The sequence below is a fragment of the Eremothecium sinecaudum genome, chromosome VII, assembly GCF_001548555.1.
Source record: "Eremothecium sinecaudum strain ATCC 58844 chromosome VII, complete sequence".
Classification (NCBI taxonomy): domain Eukaryota; kingdom Fungi; phylum Ascomycota; class Saccharomycetes; order Saccharomycetales; family Saccharomycetaceae; genus Eremothecium; species Eremothecium sinecaudum.
The window spans coordinates 189,778-205,311 of NC_030898.1; the positions used below are offsets into that span (position 1 = coordinate 189,778).

The 15,534-nt window shown below is 41.3% G+C and overlaps 11 protein-coding genes and 2 non-coding genes across 13 annotated transcripts; 6 read left to right on the forward strand and 7 right to left on the reverse strand.

The window, feature by feature from the left end:
* Window positions 1-419: 419 nt before the first annotated feature.
* On the reverse strand, window positions 420-1,721 carry DUS1 (tRNA dihydrouridine synthase; the record flags this gene model as incomplete). Its single annotated transcript, XM_018133745.1, has 1 exon — window positions 420-1,721. The coding sequence occupies one exon, from the start codon at window positions 1,719-1,721 to the stop codon at window positions 420-422; it is 1,302 nt and encodes a 433-aa protein (XP_017989092.1).
* A 1,023-nt stretch (window positions 1,722-2,744) lies between these two features.
* Window positions 2,745-2,788, forward strand: AW171_hschr74107. The gene has a single exon (XR_001930125.1). It is a non-coding gene; the product is annotated as an HGLSNR3 (small nuclear RNA).
* A 593-nt stretch (window positions 2,789-3,381) lies between these two features.
* On the reverse strand, window positions 3,382-4,326 carry AW171_hschr74108 (HGL243Cp; the record flags this gene model as incomplete). Its single annotated transcript, XM_018133744.1, has 1 exon — window positions 3,382-4,326. One exon carries the CDS (start codon window positions 4,324-4,326, stop codon window positions 3,382-3,384), a length of 945 nt encoding a protein of 314 aa, XP_017989093.1.
* Window positions 4,327-4,424: 98 nt separating this feature from the next.
* Window positions 4,425-5,405, reverse strand: EFM3 (protein-lysine N-methyltransferase; the record flags this gene model as incomplete). Its single annotated transcript, XM_018133743.1, has 1 exon — window positions 4,425-5,405. One exon carries the CDS (start codon window positions 5,403-5,405, stop codon window positions 4,425-4,427), a length of 981 nt encoding a protein of 326 aa, XP_017989094.1.
* Window positions 5,406-5,673: 268 nt separating this feature from the next.
* On the forward strand, window positions 5,674-5,853 carry ATP18 (F1F0 ATP synthase subunit i; the record flags this gene model as incomplete). Its single annotated transcript, XM_018133742.1, has 1 exon — window positions 5,674-5,853. The coding sequence occupies one exon, from the start codon at window positions 5,674-5,676 to the stop codon at window positions 5,851-5,853; it is 180 nt and encodes a 59-aa protein (XP_017989095.1).
* A 353-nt stretch (window positions 5,854-6,206) lies between these two features.
* Window positions 6,207-8,207, reverse strand: STR2 (cystathionine gamma-synthase; the record flags this gene model as incomplete). Its single annotated transcript, XM_018133741.1, has 1 exon — window positions 6,207-8,207. The coding sequence occupies one exon, from the start codon at window positions 8,205-8,207 to the stop codon at window positions 6,207-6,209; it is 2,001 nt and encodes a 666-aa protein (XP_017989096.1).
* Window positions 8,208-8,438: 231 nt separating this feature from the next.
* On the forward strand, window positions 8,439-10,076 carry MNS1 (mannosyl-oligosaccharide 1,2-alpha-mannosidase; the record flags this gene model as incomplete). The annotated part of the gene is made up of 1 exon (XM_018133740.1): window positions 8,439-10,076. One exon carries the CDS (start codon window positions 8,439-8,441, stop codon window positions 10,074-10,076), a length of 1,638 nt encoding a protein of 545 aa, XP_017989097.1.
* Window positions 10,077-10,105: 29 nt separating this feature from the next.
* On the reverse strand, window positions 10,106-10,504 carry CTF8 (Ctf8p; the record flags this gene model as incomplete). Its single annotated transcript, XM_018133739.1, has 1 exon — window positions 10,106-10,504. One exon carries the CDS (start codon window positions 10,502-10,504, stop codon window positions 10,106-10,108), a length of 399 nt encoding a protein of 132 aa, XP_017989098.1.
* A 173-nt stretch (window positions 10,505-10,677) lies between these two features.
* On the forward strand, window positions 10,678-11,586 carry LNP1 (Lnp1p; the record flags this gene model as incomplete). Its single annotated transcript, XM_018133738.1, has 1 exon — window positions 10,678-11,586. The coding sequence occupies one exon, from the start codon at window positions 10,678-10,680 to the stop codon at window positions 11,584-11,586; it is 909 nt and encodes a 302-aa protein (XP_017989099.1).
* A 62-nt stretch (window positions 11,587-11,648) lies between these two features.
* EGD2 (Egd2p) lies at window positions 11,649-12,194 on the reverse strand (the record flags this gene model as incomplete). The annotated part of the gene is made up of 1 exon (XM_018133737.1): window positions 11,649-12,194. The coding sequence occupies one exon, from the start codon at window positions 12,192-12,194 to the stop codon at window positions 11,649-11,651; it is 546 nt and encodes a 181-aa protein (XP_017989100.1).
* Window positions 12,195-12,341: 147 nt separating this feature from the next.
* AW171_hschr74116 lies at window positions 12,342-12,414 on the reverse strand. Its single transcript has one exon. It is a non-coding gene; the product is annotated as a tRNA-Phe (tRNA).
* Window positions 12,415-12,700: 286 nt separating this feature from the next.
* MDM31 (Mdm31p) lies at window positions 12,701-14,431 on the forward strand (the record flags this gene model as incomplete). Its single annotated transcript, XM_018133736.1, has 1 exon — window positions 12,701-14,431. One exon carries the CDS (start codon window positions 12,701-12,703, stop codon window positions 14,429-14,431), a length of 1,731 nt encoding a protein of 576 aa, XP_017989101.1.
* A 187-nt stretch (window positions 14,432-14,618) lies between these two features.
* On the forward strand, window positions 14,619-15,494 carry NVJ1 (Nvj1p; the record flags this gene model as incomplete). Its single annotated transcript, XM_018133735.1, has 1 exon — window positions 14,619-15,494. The coding sequence occupies one exon, from the start codon at window positions 14,619-14,621 to the stop codon at window positions 15,492-15,494; it is 876 nt and encodes a 291-aa protein (XP_017989102.1).
* Between the last annotated feature and the right edge of the window lie 40 nt (window positions 15,495-15,534).

Here is a 15,534-nt window from a genome sequence, read left to right on the forward strand (position 1 = left end):
TGTTTTGATTGAAATGCCTTCTTCTAATATCCTGTTTAGAAGTCTCTAAGCTTTCTAGCGATGCTTTAATACCATTCAGATCGTTTTATGGAACTCAGTTTGTAATTGTTCTTATAAGTAGGAATTGAAGTGTTGCTGTAAATGCTTGAGGAGAATATATTTAACGACATTGGAGAAGCAACGGCTAATGTTTTCAATAGATAATATTGCGCTTGTGATTTAATAAATATTTACTTGATTAGGAACTGTACATGTGATGGGAAAAGTCTATATTCTATCTAGCATATGTTATTTCCTTCTATGCATATATATTGGATGTTAACAGGAGCACAAGTACTAACATATCCCCCAGCAGGTCGGATAAGGTCACCGACCCCTTGTGCATATGATTGAGTTAACTTTTGGACACTACATGAGTATTAAACTTTGGGCTCTTTCTTCTTATCACTTTCTAATGTGTGGTCAGATGTTCTTTTGATAGATGCGTTGTCATTTTCCACCATAGAATCGGATTGAGAGCCTTTGACAGCTGAGTTTAGAGCATCTGTTACTCTCTTATCTGCGGTGACGCCGTTTACAGGCCTGAAGTACGGTTGGCACCTCCAATATGGAACGGTTTTGTATGCTCCGCCCCATAATTGTATTTCACCAGTACTGATAACATCTTTTTCCTCTATATCCTTCTGCTCGAAGATTTCAGCTACTATACGTTCAACTGGAATAACAACCTTCTCTTCCCAGTCTTCTAGGGGAGCTTTTGCAGATAAGGTAGCAAGATTTGCTCTGATATCAGTGTGAATGTTGAGGAAAGGTCTTAAAATCTTGAAAAAATGAGCTTTCATTGCGCCTTTCGATGCTTTGCTAGTCTCGTGCTGTTTTACAATTTCAAAATATTCTCGAGTTATTTTATCTACACGAGGGAATGTTTTATCCTTGTCATCAATGTGTTCTGTGTTGAAGACACCAGGGTTATACAAATTTCCTTCTGCGCTCATTACTGCATCGCAGCCAATGGTCTTCATGCACCGGTCAATATCCTCAGGGTAAAGGATGTTACCGTTTGCAAAGTAAACGGTGTCTTCCGGTAGATTGTCTCTCAAGTATTTCATCGTTTCCCAGTCTGCTATCCCAGTTTGTTGTCCTTTTTGTTCCCGAAGTCTGCCATGTACTGTTAGAAATTGAGCGCCAGCGTCTAATACCATCTTGGCGTACTCTAAAGTCTTCTCCTTTTCTGGAAAGATCCTGATCTTAGCTGTGACAGGGACATCAAGATTCTCATGTAAGTTTCTAATCAACTTGGAGACTAGTTCCCACTCATCCATTAAAAATGCACCATAATGGCCTTTTTTCGCAATGCCTTGTGGACACCCCAAATTTAAATCTACTGCATCACATTTATCCTGCACTAATCTGGCAGCCTGTAAAAGGTAATCAGGATCATTTGCACAAAATTGTACGACTAGCGGCCTGTCTATTTCTTCATTCCCATCAAGTTCACACCACATATCATTTCTGTATTTCTCAGATGAGGCAAATAACTTGGCGTGTAACATTGGAGTGTATGCCAAGGTTGCTCCATACCTCCTGGACAAAATTCTCCAAGCTAGCTCTGATTGATCAACCATTGGAGCCACAATCTTGGTAGGTTTACCTATTTTCTCGAACAATGCCCTACCAACAAGTTTCGCCACATTATTATTCAGAGAGTTTTGTTTCGTCATTACGGGTCTTTATTACTAGTATTACAAGTTGGATAAAGGTATTATGAACACACCTGTCTCTAAAACAAGTAAGATGCTTTGTCAATATTGTACAACATGAGATGAGATGAGATGAGAATGTCAAAAAATAAAAAGAAACAAAATTCATTTCCGTAAAACGTTATGCTTTCTTTCAACGATATGAAAGTCATTTAAGGACTGCGAATCATAAGTTAAACCGGTTAATCATGATATAGCTGGATCGCGGCCCGATTAAAGTGTTAGGAACCACTACCAAAACCTCATCTGTGTCACGTGATTCTGAATATAGTACTATGCTTGTAACCTCATCATGTGTTCATGTTGTGGTCTTGCGATGTATGCTTATTGCTTAGAGGAGTTCTTCAACCACAGCACATCAGGGTACTTTCAAACCCTTCGCTGTGCCGCCAATTGCTGTTGCACACTATCTTGTCGCAGGCAGTAATAAAGCATCTGAATCACCAACACGAGTAATCTTGTTCTCGCTCAATTGCTCGTTTTCACCCTCAGAGGAGCATACCCTTCCAGCTTTCCAATTTTGATTTGGGCGGCATTTAAGATATGTTATGTCGCATTTAAACCGACTGGTAAACACGGAAACCATAGTAAGCACATTATGATGCACTTGCCTGTATGGATGAAAGCTAATCTCACAGACATCGCTACTTGGCAACCTGCCCAGTAGATAGTTTACAGATGAAACGTCCTGTTACCCGTAGTATTGTCCGTCACTTTCATACATATGTACAATGCTTCTACAAAAAGATCCCACTTTATAGAAAGCTACTGCACACGCAAAGCTAATACTAGCAGCTATTTGGTCTTATACATATACTCTAACCTTCAAACGCAAATACAAATAGGTAACCGCTATGAAACGAGTAAGCCCTAAGCATGAGTAGATTTCAAATGTCATCATCAACGAATTCTTGATAGCTTTAAAAAGCGATGCTCGTTTTATTATTCCTTCACCTCTATACATACTTCTTTTAAAACCATATAAACTTTGTCCAATATCCACCGCATAGACAGTACGAGGCTCGAGCATCGTCAGTTAGCGCAGCATGTTTTCATACTGCGTCCCGAGTTTCCATGTTCTTTGGAAGCTCTTAACTGGCACTCTCACTCATGGCCTACGTGATACGCGTGTGGAAAGACTAACGGCAACTCATAAGAACTCGTGTGGATACATCATGATACTCGAGCGTCAGAGAGGTGCAACATCCATCCAATAGATAGTCTTTTTTAGCTGTATTTACATTGACTGGCAGAATTTTCTTGGAATGTCGATCACTGGCTTGAGTAGAGTGGTTTTCACGTGATACCTCTTGAGTTGTTTCTTACGTCTAACGGATGATTCCAGCTCGTGAGTACTTGTAATCAGCCTACAGCATTGGAGTTTCTTCCTGCGAAGATGATACGGACTTGCGCATTGTCCAGCGCATTGTAGTGGAAAATACATTTAGCGTCCATTTTGCTTATTACAGTATTTGAATATATATATACATTAAACTAGCTGTACTTTATCGTTTTAATCATTAAATCCCAGCACTTCCCCCACAAACTGCATCTTACCGGAATATCCTTCGACATTTACGGATTGATTAATATTTGTCGGGCACTTCTATCAGATCGTACTTTAGTCCACACAATAAGTGCAGCCTCCCACAGAGGGAGTGGCCGATGATGCTGGAGATTGAAAGAATATAATAGATGTAGCCGAGGTGGACACCGGTGCAAACCAACGGGGCCCTAATCCTGCAATTGCTAGCAAAGGCGAACAAGAGGATGAGGGCGATAATGTGGCAGAAAAGTTGGCAGACAAGGGAGATAAAAATGCAGACTGATCGAGCAAATGGCGAAGGCGATCGTTCTCCTGACGCAATTCGCGAAGCTCTTCGTCATAGGATGCTGCTACGTCATCTGCTAAGAGAGTAGCAGATGCATTAACACTCTGGATTCCGCTCGCAATCACAGGGCTGTCAGCCATAAAAGCTGAACAAATTGCATCCTCATCGCGGAAACTGGGGAACTCATCTTCAGACATTGAATCACCAAAATCAGGCGAGCCGCTTGAACCCGTCCTTAGCAAGGTATCCGTTATATACAGCGCACTTTCTACGAGAAAACTGTCCGGTGTACCGGGATCCGGACAAGTGACTTCGGCGGCTGTAATGTCCGGTTCTTGTGTTTGAACCGGTCCCGTACAGCTCAACTGTCTGACCAACTGCTCATTTTTCTCCCTAAGGATTGCTACCTCTGCTAGTAAATCACGATTGGCCTTTTCTGCCGTCAGCGCTCGCTGCTGGAAATTATGGCTGCTGCTCCGGCTCTGTTTCAGAGCTCTGTTTAACTCATGCAGTGTATCTTCCCACTGCTCCAAAAGTAGGTCAAGCTTTCCACGTTCGGTGTTTAGGTGTAAAGCTAGGCGTTGAACCTGGTCGCCTAGTTCACGTATTTTATTTGTTTGGCTCTCTATAAGCAAATCTTTAGCAAGGAGAGCCTCCTCATAGTGCTCCTGCTCCTTCTCGAAGAGCACAATCTGGTTCTCTAGTTTTGTTAAGCTCTTGCAATATGATGACATTGATGCCTTTGTTCGGGGTTTTTGCAATGGGAAAGCATAAAAAATAGGCGGGCGGCTTTTTCACAAAGTGCGAACACATAAGTTACTATAGCTATTACTTATGACCTTAGATTTAATCTATATATTCTAATGGGCGCTAGTAGTGGTCCAGTCATGCACTGCGCGAAGAAGCCCCGTGTATAGCTATCCTCATTCTCTGTAGACTTTATGATAGTATAAGCTATACCCAGCTGATTACACTGTTCTTGAAAGGCAATTACGGTAGCCTCGTTGCGGACTGATGCTGCGACGAGCGCGTACTGCGTTCCACTCTCCGTCAGTGAGGTAGCTAGGCAACTGCAGAGGTCTGGTAGCAATTTGCTGTCGTATGCGACATCTGCGGCAAGCACGATGTCATTTTGTGGAGGCTGGTCGACATTCCACAATAGTCGGCGCAAGCTAATTCTTGGGGTTTTTGCTGGCTCGAACCCATTGATAACGAAATTTTCGCGAAGCTGCGTCTCCAAAAGGGTAGCGTCGCCATCAGTCACATAAACACTGGACTCGGGGTGTAATTTTAGCCAGGTAAGGCTGACCATCCCAGTTCCTGCTCCAAGTTCCAAAATCGTCGCGTTCCTATATACGGGGTTGCCAGCTTCTGAACATAAATAGTATGATAAATACAATGCTGCTTCCCACGTACGGAATCCCGTTGTTCCTAAAGCGCTAAGAAGGTTAGGAGTTTCTAGAATATCGACTGATGGCATTGGAGGTGGTCCAAACTGGTACCGAATTATATCTTTAGTAGTGGGACTTGGAGGTCCAACGGGCAGCAAGTCTACGTAACGAGGATAAATCCATTCTAAGAGGTGCTCATCATCTAAGTTATCTTGTGATATAGTAACGTATTTGTCAATGGGCGCATCTATCATCCATTTTAAGAGTTTTTTAGCGTAGTATGGGTTGCGAGTACATATTATTTCGAAATTCTCAATAAATCTCTCGGAGTGGAGTTCAAGAGCGCCCAGGTCACTTATAAGAGCTGGAATTTCCGCGATTGGAAAGCGTCGATGAAGCTTATTGTAGAATTCTGCCTCCATTAGGCTACCTCCTGGTTAACGTATGTGGGGCGTGCTCCGCATAGCGTTTTCATTTTGTAGATATCGCTTATGTCATCGCTACTTATGTTCACGTGCTTCTCACGTGTCGTAATATCACGCACAACGAGCCAATCATATGCGAGCATTAGTTAACCGCCTCAGTTCCTCAGCAACTGTTTCTTACTACTGAAGAGAGCCATTTATTGTAGCGAGATCTGGCTCTAAGTAGAGTAAAGAAACAGTTGCTAACCAAGCTAAGCGAATAGAAATGAAGAGATATCCTACCCCAATCCTTAAGCCATATTGGCCTTTCTTTGCAGGTGGTGCCGTTGTTTTCTGGTTAGTTTCCAAGGCTGCAGAGGCTTCCCAAAACTCTGAGAAATTTATTAACGACCCAAGACACCCAAGATTCCGTCAAGGTGGTGCAGCTCTCCAATTGAAGGAATAGCTTGCGTAAAATAGAAGTTACAGCATTTAAATTTCATTGAAGAGAAATATTCGGATGGAAAAGCTCAGATAGGTTTAAAGTGGTAGTAGAAACAGCGATCTGTTGCTTGGTGAGGAAAGCTTAATAAGTAGATGGTTATGAAATTTACACGAAATAAACAGTTTATTATCCTTATATATTTTATTTTAAAATAGGTACATATGTGCAAGTGCTGAAGTTTTGACAGCTTCCTTAGAATAATGGTACTTTGTCAATATTGTATAAAGGACAATAAATTTTTATTAGTAACGACAAGGGCTACGAATTATATATCAGATGGTATTTCTGCTAGCGATTAGATGACAATTAATTCTTTATACTTTAAGAGCTTCTTCAGCTGCGTGTAAGAAAGCCTTTTTCAGGTATTCAATGTCTTCTAAACCAACAGAAACCCTCACTAAGCTCTTTTCAATGCCATACATGGCAACTTCATCGATCTCTGCGTAGTGAGCCAGCACTGTGTATGGACATGCTAGAGTAAAGTTCGTTCCCAGGGAGGGGCCTTTGCTTAGTTTCAGCTCATTGTAGAAAGTCTTGGCCTGCTTCTCATGCAGAAATGTTAATGAAAAGAGCCCACCATAGCCGCCATTGGGAGAGCATTTGACGGCATCGTAGTTCCTTTTCGTCTCCTCGGAAGTTAAGGATGGATAATATATCTTTTTGAACAGTTTACCCTCGAAAGGTATTAATGTATCTTTCAGTAAACGTTCTGCGTTATAGTTTAACTTCAGCGCACGGCTATCACAATCTCTAGAATTCCTTTCCAAGTATATGGCGTCCTCGCACCATAAGAGATCTTCGTAACTGCTGCTGTTGAAAAACTGCTGCGCAAAGGAATATAGGCGGGAAGTGGGGTTCAGAACAATAGAGCCAGCCATCACGTTTGAGTCACCGCTAAATATTTTCGTCAGAGAGCTGCAAACTAGATCTGCATAAGGTAAAACATCCACGTTAACAAAGCTTCCAATTGTGTCATCCACAACAACAAAGAAGCCGTATATGTCGGCTAATCGGCGTAGCTCTACCAAATCACCCATTTTCAGCAAAGGATTTGACGGTGTCTCCAAGAAAACTGCCAAAATTGGCTCGCCACCATGTAGTATCGCCTTCAATTCATCTAGTGCCGTGTTATCTCCCATTGCCAGAAAGTGGGTGTGGTTAAAAACCCTTAATATACTAAGTGTATCGGTATAAGGGAAGCCAAACATAACAGTCTTCTTGTAAGGTGGCCCGTAACCAACAACTTCGCGAGTTGGTACCATTTGGGAACAGAATGGGCTACGATGGCCCTCTTCTTCCTGCTTTTTACGATTCACGCGGTTAGAATCTAGTTGCAATAGCAACCTGTGTGCCGTAAATATTGCAGCCATCCCACTGGGGAACAAATAAACGTCTTTAACTGGATCTACAACAATTGACTGATGCTTGTCGCTGTCAACAGGTTCAATATTAATCTGTTCAAATTCCTGGTGGGCGATGGGCTCAGTTGGATGCAAGTTCGCGCTGCTCTCTTCGCGCTGAACCTGGCGTGCCATATCTCGTACGTCAGCATCACCTTCTCCTTCAATAAATGGAGTCTCATTATTCACACTTGCAGTCTCCTCATTCCCTCCAGATCCAACAGAGTCTACTATCTGTTTCGCAATGCGCCTCTTTATCAGAAGCTTGGCCTCGTCTGCAAACGAAATGTCTAGATTTCTCCCGTATCTTTGTTCTATGAAGTCTTCTTCGTCGCGGATCGGCTCCCCACTTTCCATTTGCGCTGGATTTGACTCACCCTGCAAAGTTGCGTTCTTGGCCTTGTTCAAACGTTCAACCTCGAACAATTCTTGCAACACGTACTCTGCCATCCGACTAGACACAATTTCTCCCGTATGCTGCCAATACTTCTTCGCTAGCGGAAACAACTCCTTAGGATAAAAAACAACAGCAACCTTGCACTCCCGCTTCCATTTCTTCTCCTCATCATTTTGAGGCTTCGATGTAGATAGCTGTAGTATTCTATATCTCGGTGAGCCAGTGGAACCAGCGCATTCTCCTTTAATCTTCAGAAACTCTCTACAACGTTTTGCAACATGGTAAGATGGAAATATCATGCACGCCTCACCCTCTTTAGCATACTTCCCAATCAAAACCTTAGTCAACCGTTGAATACTCTTGTGAATAAAGAACCTTGGATAACCAGTTTCCATTTTATCTACAACATCTTTATCACCTTCTTCATAGCCAACACATGCTTCCCATGTTGGTAAGCATACTGAGATAGCATGCCTAGTATTAGGCGGAATAGATTCGCCAACTTCAGTTGCAATCATTCTTTAACCATACAATTATTACCTTCTTCAATCAAAACCGCTACTCCGATGGTTATTAACATGTACTGGATAATATTATTTAGCTCTGTGTTTGAACTTTAAGGTTTTATTCCTTATGACGTTTATTTACTCATTGAAATTATTTTCGTATCACGAATGTCTAATTTCACTACCAAGAACCACATTTTTAATTGAAGTTCAAAACTATTAAACTAATATTAATTAATCTTCATGGCTGTACCGCGCCTCAGGAAGCTAACTGTACGAGCTTCATTACTGGTTTTCATTGGTTTAATATATTATTTTATTCGTCGGCAAAGTTCAGGTGAACCTCCTAGTAATACTGTGGCAAAATATGAGATAGAAGAGGTTTTCCTCGAATCATGGGATTCTTACGTTAATAATGCATGGGGTTATGATGTTTTTCGAGCGTATCATGGTACTGGACATAATGTGGATCACGAGAAGCCCATAGGATGGATGATTATTGACTCATTGGACACTATGATGATAATGTACAATAATACCGAATCCGAGGACCACAAGGTGAGATTTCGGAAACATATTCAAAAGTGTGAAGATTGGATACGTGATGAGTTGGATTTCGATGTTAATAAATATGTGAGTGTATTTGAGACCACTATTAGGATTTTAGGCGGGCTTTTATCAGCATATTACTTGTCTGGCGAGATAGGAGTGGGAGATCCTGAAGTTTATCTCACCCAGGCGATAGATCTCGGCAACCGATTGGCTTTGGGTTTTAACACGGCTACTGGGATTCCATATGCTGCAGTAAATTTGCACACCGGGGCCGGTATTACATCGTTGGTTAGCACAGCCGAGTTCACTACGTTACAAATGGAATTTAAGTACTTGACTTATATTACAGGGAACAAGACATACTGGCATTTAGCGGAAAATGTTTATAAACCATTGTTTAAAGTTAATGAGTTCCCTTCGCAATGGGATGGTCTTGTTCCGCTTACCGCTAATCCTTACACAGGCACGTTCTCTGGTAGAGTTATTAGTTTGGGATCTAAAGGAGACTCATTTTATGAGTACTTACTCAAACAGTACCTCTTAACCCGCGAAAAGTTGTACTTACATCTATACAACATTTCCATGAAGGGTGTACAGAAGCATTTGGTCGACAGGCTTGGCGAGAATGGCTACTTATATATCGGTGAATTACAACGTGGATTTAGATGGCCGCTCTCGGGCAAGATGGATCATTTGGTGTGCTTTATGGGCGGAGCGTATGCCATGGCCGCTACTGAAGGCTTTCCCATCGAAGAGGCGCAAAAGCAGCCTTGGTGGAATGACGACCGAGAATATTATTGGACAATGGGCCAAGAACTAACTCGGACGTGCTACAAGATGTACGAAGAGATTCCATCAGGACTAGCACCCGAAATCGTAGTATTTCGCCAGTCAGTCGAAGAAGAGCACGAAGATTGGTGGGAGAGTCCAAGCGGACTTTTCTTTGTCAAGCCTACCGATGTTCACAATTTACAACGGCCGGAAACGGTAGAGTCAATCATGTTTATGTACAAACTATCCAAGGACAAAAAATACAGGTCGTGGGCATGGAATATCTTTCAGAGCTTCCGTAAACATGGGGCCTATAATGAGGAAGACGGCTCCAGAAGTTATACTTCGATTGTGAATGTTCTCGAAGAAGAAGTAGAGCACCTTGATAATATGGAAAGTTTTTGGTTGGCGGAAACCCTAAAGTACTTGTACTTAACATACGTGGAAGACTTCAGCTTAACCAACATCGTGTTTAACACAGAAGCCCACCCAATACCGGTTTTTAAGCAGAGTAGATTGAAGCAATTGAATCTAAAAACCGATATTGCTATTCATTAAATCATTTTTTTAAATTAATTCAATTTAATTCACATAATCGGCAAAGGCCGTTCTTTAAATAGGCACTTATGTGTTATTATATCTATTAGATTCACTTTCTCTGTGCTCTCATCAAAGTCAAATAGGGCCAATGGCTCATCTAACTTAACAACTTTCCCTAATAGTCGCTGTTTTCCTACGATCAAAGTCGCATCCTTGGTATCCATATCATAGGTTAGAACTCCATACTTCAGACATTTTACTCCATCTTGAAGTATTAACAAATTTCCTACGTTGCTGTCATTATATTCTAGTTTTTCTATCTGTATTTCCAAATCGCCTTGTATATCTACCATCATATTGCCGAATGTACCAGTAATGCTGTCAGCTGAAATATCAGGACGCCATAGCGACTGCACCATGGCTGCTGAAACAACAGCAGATGGCATTCTTGAATTGGCCTTTTTAATTTTATTTTGGCGACCTCTTCGCTTAATCTTGTGCACGTAAATTTATAGAATTTTTTCTAATATGCTTACTACTCTTTAAACTTACTACAGATAACGGCTCCTATTAACGCTAATATTAGCCGAGGTTTGCATTAGAGGGTCACCAGCGCATTATGTTTCAAACTTTAGCTAGAGTGTTTAGGCCTAAGTCTAAAGAGCAAGTTATCAGCAAGTATACTAAAAACCTAGCATCAATAACTTCTCGTATACATGATTTAGAAGTAAGACTTAAAAATAACGATAGTTTATATGATGCATGGAATAAAAGGCTAAACTTTTATGGCATAAGCTTTCTGGTGCTCGTGGTCACAGTGGTACATGCTAAGGAAAAGAATATGGCGCTTACTATGATGGCGATTGTTGGGAGTATTCTGCTGATTTTAGGTCTTAAAAAGATGTTTGCAGCATTAATTGACTATCGAAGGAGTCGAATAAGTGGAAAACTTGATATTGCAAGGGCTGCACACCAGGAGACTTTAGAGGAATTAAAAAAAGAGACTAACTTTTACTCTACAAATTCTTTAATTCAGCGCTTCTCGTCAGGGGAGTCCCAGAGCGAGGATGCACTTTTATTAATGGATGAGGAACTCTCTTCTAAATATAAGGAATTGAATAATTTAAAGAATGAATTAGCACAGTTAAAAGAGCAAGCAAACGGCATGGTCACTTCTGACACTCAGGAGGTAACCGATAAATGGTTTGATAAGGTATTAGGGGTGCTTTCAGGAGGTGATGTTCCTTCTTCGCTTTCAATAGTCCCTATTAAATGCCAAAAGTGTGGATATCATGCTGGTTGTTATATTTCACCGAATTGGGCTTGGAAGTATGTGTGCCCAATGTGTGCATTTTACCAGGAAAACAAGCAGCCCTCCGCCAGTGTTGTTGAACGCCAAAGTTCTGCTAACAGTGAGGGCGAACATAAGAGCACAAGGTCGGAGAGAAGCTTAGGCTCGCAGAAAAGTTTAGGCTCTCAGAGAAGCACCGAGCCACCGGTCTCTTCAGAGAAAGAAAAGGAGCTATAATATAGATTACATCACGCTGAATCGTGTATATTCATATATGTAACGGTATTTATATCTCCAACTTATCTGGAGAAAGACATGATGGCATTAACGATATCTTGGTCGTGTTTTCTCAATGCATTGATAGCTTCACTTCTAGAAACGTTAGCTTGTTGCATGACCAAATCAATATCGTCAGCGTCCAAACCTGTTTCATCAACTTGTTCGGTTTCAGAAGCGCCAGCGGAAGGAGCGGAAGCTTCAGCAGATGGTGATTGACTAGATTTTTCAGCGGCAGCTAGCATGTCAGCTTGAATTGAGCCTGCGTCTTTGCTAGAAGAAGGAATCTCTTGTTCATCCTTAGATGCGGCAGCAGCATGTTGTTGAGCTTTAGCTAATCTACGGGTAAAGTCGTCAACCTTTGGCTCACCGAAAACAACATAGTTACCACCATGAGACTTGAAAACTTCTGGGTGGTCAATTGCAAAGATTTGGTTGTTCTTCTTTCTGAAAGTGACTCTGCTAATACCAGTGACTTGTTTCAAACCCAATTTCTTGATTATTTCTCTGGCTTTTCTTTCATTTCTGCTGAAAATGGAAACTTGGGAATCTTCTGGAATTTCGGACATTGTTTAATTGGATAGTATTAGCGATGTTAAGGCCTATGGGGTTCTTCCGACGAATATGTAAACGCATAAGTAAAAACGCATAATGTACAAAGTTTTCGACCTTTGAAAAAGTTTTTCATCATCATAAAAACTAAATCGAAAAAAAATTGCGAATTCTGTGGATCGAACACAGGACCTTCAGATCTTCAGTCTGACGCTCTCCCGACTGAGCTAAATCCGCAACTGTATATAATGGTTCATTACGGGGCGTATTATAAAGTACCAGAGCAAAGTCGGGATGACAGCCTTCATCACCAGGAATGGCATGATAGAACACAACTAATAGTTGTAACTAGTATATAGACAGGTTGACACGTCTTTCTGCGAGGTAATAAATTTGCTTTAGGTGTTTCGCTCTTTGAGGTGCATTGATATAGGATGTGAACTCAAAAAAACGATCTTCTACAGGTACGTATTTGAATCTTTATTAGAAGAGAAACGTGCAGTAATAGAAACGGGTGACGATAATGTCGATTTCCACCCTGAGCCGGTTCTTAATTAAACAGCGCTCAATATGCATCAATCCAAGTCGCTTAGGTCTGCAAAGGAATTTGATGGGTACTTTGAACCCAACAATATCATATTCTACAAGAAATGTGGTAATAAAACAGTCATTATACAGGTCGTCAAGGCACTATAGCAGTAAACCCGGGGGTGAGATCAATGGTTATTTACACAGGGTTAATAAAGCTGAACTGGAGAAAGATAGACTCCTTGCACAAACCAGAAATCCATTTCAGAAGCTGCTCATCCATTTGCGATGGTCGTTAAAACGGTCAACTAAGCCGTTTAATACAGACGATATAGGAGCATTTATTTCGTGGATTTTGGTGAGTAATGTGATCATGATTATACTAGCTACAACTACTTTTGCATCTTTGATAATATACTTGACGAATACTGTTTTCGCCCAGGAATATGTTGCGACCCAGATTGGTAACTTGATTACAAGGAATGGAACAGTCTCAGTCGTTTTTGAGAAGGCTATAGTACCAGGATGGTCTTCAGGGAAAATTTGTTTTAAAAATGTTTTCGTATCACGAAGACCCACTTTGGCGGGGGGGTTTGCTAAAGGTTCTCAACAAGAGGCAGTAGAACGGGCCAAGTTGGCATTAAGCGAACAGCTGCTAGTTAACAGGCACGAGTTTGACGACGCAACATACACTCAGTACGACCTTACGATAGATCAAGTTGAAATATCTCTTAGCTTCAGCAAGTGGTTGAATGGAAAAGGTATACTAGATGAGGTTACTATTAGCGGCTTAAGGGGGCTGGTGGACAGAACACACGTTGTATGGGAAGAAAATGATGATCCCCGTCGTTATTTGAACGTTTATCAGCCAGGTGATTTTCATATTTCTAATTTCAAAATGAATGATGTTTTATTTACACTGTATCAGCCTGGAGGTTTCAGGCCTTTCCAGGTTAGTATTTTCAACTGTGAGCTTCCCCAGCTTCGCAAGCATTGGCTGTTTTTTGATATTCTCAATGCATCAAGTATGAGTGGGACCTACGATGACTCCATGTTTACAATACACCGAAAGTTCAAAAAGACAGAAGACGGTGACTCCTCTCACTGGAGAACGTATACCAGAATGCGCGTCGACAACTTAAACGTAGACCATTTGAATGCGGGAGTAGAGGGCCCCTTTAGCTGGATTAGAGGTGGACAAGTGGACATGATAGGTGATATCTTGTTACCTGAGGATGATATGAGCCCTGCTGATTTAACTGACATGATTTCCAGCATCGGGGACTGGCTACTTAAGGAAGCATACAGACATTCCCCTCTTGCCCCATTTCCAACTGAACAGAAAGACAATATAGACCCGCGGCAGTATTTCATAATGGATTTTTTTTTACGACTTCACAACGTACAAGCTGAAGTGCCATTATTCGCACCAGAGCTCAGCTACATCAATAACGCCCTAATTCGGCCTATAGTTGGTTATATTAACTCCAAAAGAAGTTATATTCCTATTAAGTGCCGCGTCGTAAAGAACATAAGCGATTTTGAGGGATCGTGGACGATATACGACTCAGTTTTGATGGACGATTTAAGTGCAGAAGTCTACGACGCGTTCGCCAAGTACGTTGCGGACGATGAACGCAAAAACTTACGGTTGAAGAGAGTAGGATTTTGGTCGTTACAGATACTTATTCAATTGATCTTGATGAGCCTTGGAGCAATTGCATAGACTGTCTGACATTCAGATGAATCCTTCTATGTATAGGCCATTTCCTTTAATCTTCGTTGCCTGTGACTCGTATGTTCTATGGAGAGAATCAAAAACTACGGCGGCTCCGGTAATTAATACCCTTCAAATTACTTTGTAATTTAGCAGTAAATATGTATTAAAAGAATAATATAGACTTCTAGAGGCGATGATATCTGGTTTACCTAATACTAGCGATATTGTACGATATACTCAAATTGCAAGACTTATAATACTTACACTAATTATTGTGGTGTTATTTTTATTGACCCTGCTGATAGGTATAGTGTTAGTTCACCTTTCAACTTTACTCTCAGTTCTAATACAAGAAACAGCAGAAAGGTGGCCAGAGCTGACCTCAGATTTATTGTGTGCAAAGAGCTTGGATATAAACTGGACTGCGGTACTGCGCTTTCTGTGGGCGGAGCTTAAGGAAACAGTATCAGGAAGAGTTAGTTCCCCGACATTAATTCTATTTGGATCTAGTGTATACATATACAAGGCTTTTAAAACAAGGTTGAGTAGCACTGGGAGTATAGCGACTGAAGGCATTAAAGACTTCGACGAATGGGAGTACCATGTTAATGAACAACTGGGTAAACAAGCGGGTCTGTACCCAGAGGCGCAGCGGGCTCGACTGCAATTCCAGCGGAATAAGTTTGAACCGATCTCCTTCAATTACATTGAGCCGTACGACGAAGGCGATGATGATTTTAAAAACAGCTCCAAGACGAAATCTACATCTAAAAAGTATAAGGGACGAAGAGGATTAAATTCCTTCAAAAAGTCTTCTAAAACGTATACAAGAAAGGGCGCAAGCCAAAATGGAGGCTTCGATAGCTCTAAGAAGTCAAGTTCCTCTCTCAGTAAAGATGAAGAGATAAGCCGAAAATACAAAGGATCGGATACCGATCCTCAAAAAGCATTAGTAGAGTATTCATCCGAAACGAAAACTTTAATTTATCATGCATACCCACCAAAAACAGCAGAACTGAAGGCACAACTGACACGAGAACAGGTCACCGCTCAACCTTTTCTTTATTAGTATTGATATGTGGCATCTGCTTTGTTCACGGAAGTCTCTG